Source organism: Myotis brandtii, unplaced genomic scaffold (assembly GCF_000412655.1).
Source record: "Myotis brandtii unplaced genomic scaffold, ASM41265v1 scaffold494, whole genome shotgun sequence".
In the NCBI taxonomy this organism is placed as follows: Eukaryota; Metazoa; Chordata; class Mammalia; order Chiroptera; family Vespertilionidae; genus Myotis; species Myotis brandtii.
Genome location: NW_005368860.1, coordinates 836815 through 841088, shown reverse-complemented (window position 1 = coordinate 841088; position 4274 = coordinate 836815). Strand labels below are relative to the sequence as shown.

Sequence of the window (4274 nt, the reverse complement as noted above, 5' to 3'; positions counted from 1 at the left end):
TCCGCGCCGGCGCCCGCCAGACCCGCCCGCAAGATGCCGCGCTCTTTCCTGGTCAAGAAGCATTTCAACGCCTCCAAAAAGCCGAACTACAGCGAACTGGACACACACACAGGTAAAAATAATAATAATAATAAAAAGGAAAGGAGGGAGGAATGAAGGGAGGGTAGGAGAGAAATTTAAAAAAAGGAATTATACCTATATACATCTAAAATATATAAATATCTATTACAACTCCAATACTATTACAAAAGAACTAAATACTAGATTGTTTTCCTTTTAAGTCACGTCCTAAAAGAGAGTTCAGATTATTTTGATCATTTAGGATAAATTTGAATTGAAAACTTTTGAAACTTTTAACTGACAAGGAAAACTTCATTCAACTCTTTGCAACTTCGTTTTCTAAAGCTTGTATGTACATGCATAATGAATATATGGAAGATGAGTAACACAATACGTAACTGTTGAAGTATTGCTTTTTTTCATGTAAGAAGGCTCCTTTCCTTTAGAAAGCAGCTTGGTTTACACACATCTTTGTACTTGGAGTCACAGACCTGCAACCAGCCCATGGATAAAACGAAAAACGGCTTTTCTGTATCTTTACAAATAAAACCTAAGCGTTTCCTTCTCCCTGCTGACTGTGAAGGCACTCGCCTGGCTGTGCTCCTCACCGCAGAGCTGGTCTCGCTCCTGTCACACTCTATGCAGGAGGCATAGCTGTGCATGAAGTACACTAACTACCACTAGCAGCAAGGGTGGAGATGAAATGAAATCTCCATGAGAGAGCGCTGTACGTGTTGCCAAGTAGCCTCTCAGTGTATGTTTAATGCTTTACCTTAATCTTCTCTTCTTTTCACTTCTTCCCCTAGTGATCATTTCCCCGTATCTCTATGAGAGTTACCCCATGCCTGTCATACCACAACCAGAGATCCTCAGCTCAGGAGCATACAGCCCCATCACCATGTGGACTACGGCAGCTCCATTCCACGCCCCGCTACCCAATGGCCTCTCTTCTCTTTCTGGATATGCCTCATCCTTGGGTCGAGTGAGTCCCCCTTCTCCATCCGACACCTCATCCAAGGACCACAGTGGCTCAGAAAGCCCCATTAGTGATGAAGAGGAAAGACTACAGTCCAAGCTTTCAGACCCCCATGCCATTGAAGCTGAAAAGTTTCAGTGCAATTTATGCAATAAGACCTATTCAACTTTTTCTGGGCTGGCCAAACATAAGCAGTTGCACTGTGATGCCCAGTCTAGGAAATCCTTCAGCTGTAAATACTGTGACAAGGAATATGTGAGCCTGGGCGCCCTTAAGATGCACATTCGGACCCACACCTTACCTTGTGTCTGCAAGATCTGTGGCAAGGCGTTTTCCAGACCCTGGTTACTTCAAGGACACATCAGAACTCACACTGGTAAGAGAAAACGTAGACAGGAGCGATGCTCTCTAGCAGACGGAAGCTCTGGGTTGGCATTGGGGTTTGCATTGAGTAGTGACACAGTGCTTTTAATGATGGATGATCATTTCTAGCTACTTCCTGATGACTCAAAAAGTCCTTGGAGCACACACTGCTTCGTTTCTTTTTGAACAGCCTCTGCTCCAGAGACTGCAAACAGGATTGAGACTTTGGAAAGTAGATTCAGAAGGTTTGGTCTCAAAGATCAGTTAGAAAATCAGGAAAGAGGTACTTGAATGTTTGTTCTGTGAAACCGCTTCCAATAATCAGCAAATAGAAATGTTGCTATCTCAAAGCATTTGATTGATAGATGGTTTTCCTCCTATAGTTTCCTGTTAGTCGCCTTTTTGCTGCAATATATATCACCCTATAGCAAGTTGCATTAATTAGAACTGAATTTGCTTTCAGTTGCTTTGCTTTTTGCTGCTGATTTTTTTTTTTATTCCTAGCACATTCTGCAGGGAGTCAAGGCATTTATCCAGGCTTAGTCATAATACAGAAAGAGGGAAAAGGGGAAATATTGGGAAATGTTGGGAGGAGCTAAACATGAGCTTCACCTGCTGAAGCAGAAAGCTTTAATTAGTGCAAGTCCTAAAAATACATGAATCATTTCTACATACTGGCAGCAGCAACAGTATGCTTAATGTGATTTTTTAATGCAACATTCAAATGTATCTTAAAGGGGTTAGATACTAAAATAAGTATGTATTATGGGGAATTTTAATCAAGTTTTGCTGCTTCTCATTCTTTTGGCAAAATGTGGTTATTCATGAACGTTATCTGTCTTTACGTTTCCTCTAAAAACACTGACTGTCTTTCTTTTCCTCCCACCCCACCTCCACCCCAGGGGAGAAGCCCTTTTCTTGTCCTCACTGCAACAGAGCATTTGCAGACAGATCCAACCTGAGGGCTCACCTGCAGACCCACTCTGATGTAAAGAAATACCAGTGCAAAAACTGCTCCAAAACCTTCTCCAGAATGTCTCTTCTGCACAAACATGAGGAATCTGGCTGCTGTGTCGCACATTGAGTGACGCAATCAATGTTTACTCGAACAGAATGCATTTCTTCACTCCGACCAAATGATCAAGAAAAGTCCAAAGGCATTTTCTCTTGTGCATATCGACCAAATAATATGTATAGACACACACACACACACACACACACACACACACACACACACACACACACTAAAAGCTGCAAGAGCATGGAATCCATGTGTTAAAAGTTAATCCTTTCCATGTGAAGTTTAAAAGTCCTATATATTTACTGACAGCTAGATAGAGAGAATAAAAGACAAGGATCTTTCTCTTCAAAGGCGAAGCAAAAAGCACATTGTATCTTTTCTTACTAAGAAAGAATGCAAAGATTTACATTGCTGCCAAATCATTTCAACTAAAAAGAACAGTATTGTTTTGTAATAGAGTTTGTAATAGAATTTCTTATAGGAAGAGAATCTGCCAGACACTATCTCAGGTGCCTTATAAACTATTCCAGGTTTACTTCATTACATGTCTAATGTCTGGTTACCGTTGTTGAACTAAAGCTTTTTTTGATCGCCTGCAATGCTTTAAACCGTATTTTTAGGGGAGAGAGGAAGAAAAAGAACAAGAACAAAACACAGGAGACTGTATTAAAAGTGTTTTTGTTTTTGTGTTTGTTTTGCCAATAAACAGTATGTGCCTTGGGGAGGAGGAAAAGACTAGCTTTGAACATTCCTGGTGCATGCTCCATGTCTTACTTTTAAGATAATTTTTAATGATTTTTCTAAAATTAATTAAAGATGGGAATAAGTGCAAGAAAGGATTCTTAGAAACTCAGTAATGTACTTAAACTATTTTAAATGCATACACCAAATGCAGTCTATGCAACACCCTTTTCAAGTGCCTTAATTGTATAGTTGCTGAGTTAATGTAAATTTGTGTTTATTTTTATATGATTGAATGAATTTTGTATGAAAAAGATGTTTTCTATAGCTAATGTTGAGACTTGTGAAATTATGTCTCTTTTTTAAAAAACAATTTTCAAGGTCCTTTTTTACAATAAACATTTTTGATTTAAAATCTAATGTTTGTATACTATTTTCAGGGACTTTACTTACTTCATGATTAGTACCAAACTGCTACACAAAGAATTGTTTCTTTTGTTAATAAGAGAAAAAGTGAAGTGTTTTTTATGAATATTAAGTGATATTTTACATGGTCGCTTATAATAAACTACTAGGACTTTTTCTTTACTCTTAAGATAACCATTAGAAAGACATCATCATGATGGCAGCTTATTAAAAGAGCCCTTTAAAAAATATAACATGAATGCTAAAAGTATTTACATTATTGATACTCAAGAATATTAAGATTTTTTATTTATGATGATTTTATTATGTTTGCTTTATGAAATCAAAGTATAAACTTTATCATATTAACCACTGAAACAGTTTAAGATTTTTAAAAGAAATATTATTTACAGAGATGCGGGAGGAAAAATAAGAAATCTGTATGAAAAGAACAGGAAAAAATGGATTTATCACAAATCACACCAGTTGGAAAAGTACACCATGCCAAAAAAAACACACACAACACCCCACAAAAACAAACAAACAAAAACCCTACATCTAGTAACATAAACTATGTAATAGGTTTTATGGGAGTTGTCCTACATAGTAGAAACTTAAGGTTTCCCTTATGATATTTTGATCCAAACACAATAAGTACTTGATAAAATATAGCATGACCACCACTCCATATACAAGCACATGCCTTCCAAATTGATGTCTACTAACTCATGTAAAAATGCTAACCATCATAGTCACTTTAACAATCAC

General features: G+C 37.6%; 1 protein-coding gene across 1 annotated transcript; it reads left to right on the top strand.

Moving 5' to 3' along the window:
* Positions 1-6: 6 nt before the first annotated feature.
* On the top strand, positions 7-3521 carry SNAI2 (snail family zinc finger 2). The gene is made up of 3 exons (XM_005876649.2): positions 7-112; positions 867-1412; positions 2302-3521. Exons 1-3 carry the CDS (start codon positions 34-36, stop codon positions 2481-2483), a joined length of 807 nt encoding a protein of 268 aa, XP_005876711.1. The 5' UTR covers positions 7-33; the 3' UTR covers positions 2484-3521.
* Positions 3522-4274: the final 753 nt, after the last annotated feature.

Coding starts and splice junctions, on each gene's coding strand:
- SNAI2 (XM_005876649.2), top strand. CDS start 34: ATGCCGCGCTCTTTCCTGGTCAAGAAGCATTTCAACGCCTCCAAAAAG. Junction 113..866: donor CGAACTGGACACACACACAG/GTAAAAATAATA, acceptor TTCTTCCCCTAG/TGATCATTTCCCCGTATCTC. Junction 1,413..2,301: donor ACACATCAGAACTCACACTG/GTAAGAGAAAAC, acceptor CCTCCACCCCAG/GGGAGAAGCCCTTTTCTTGT.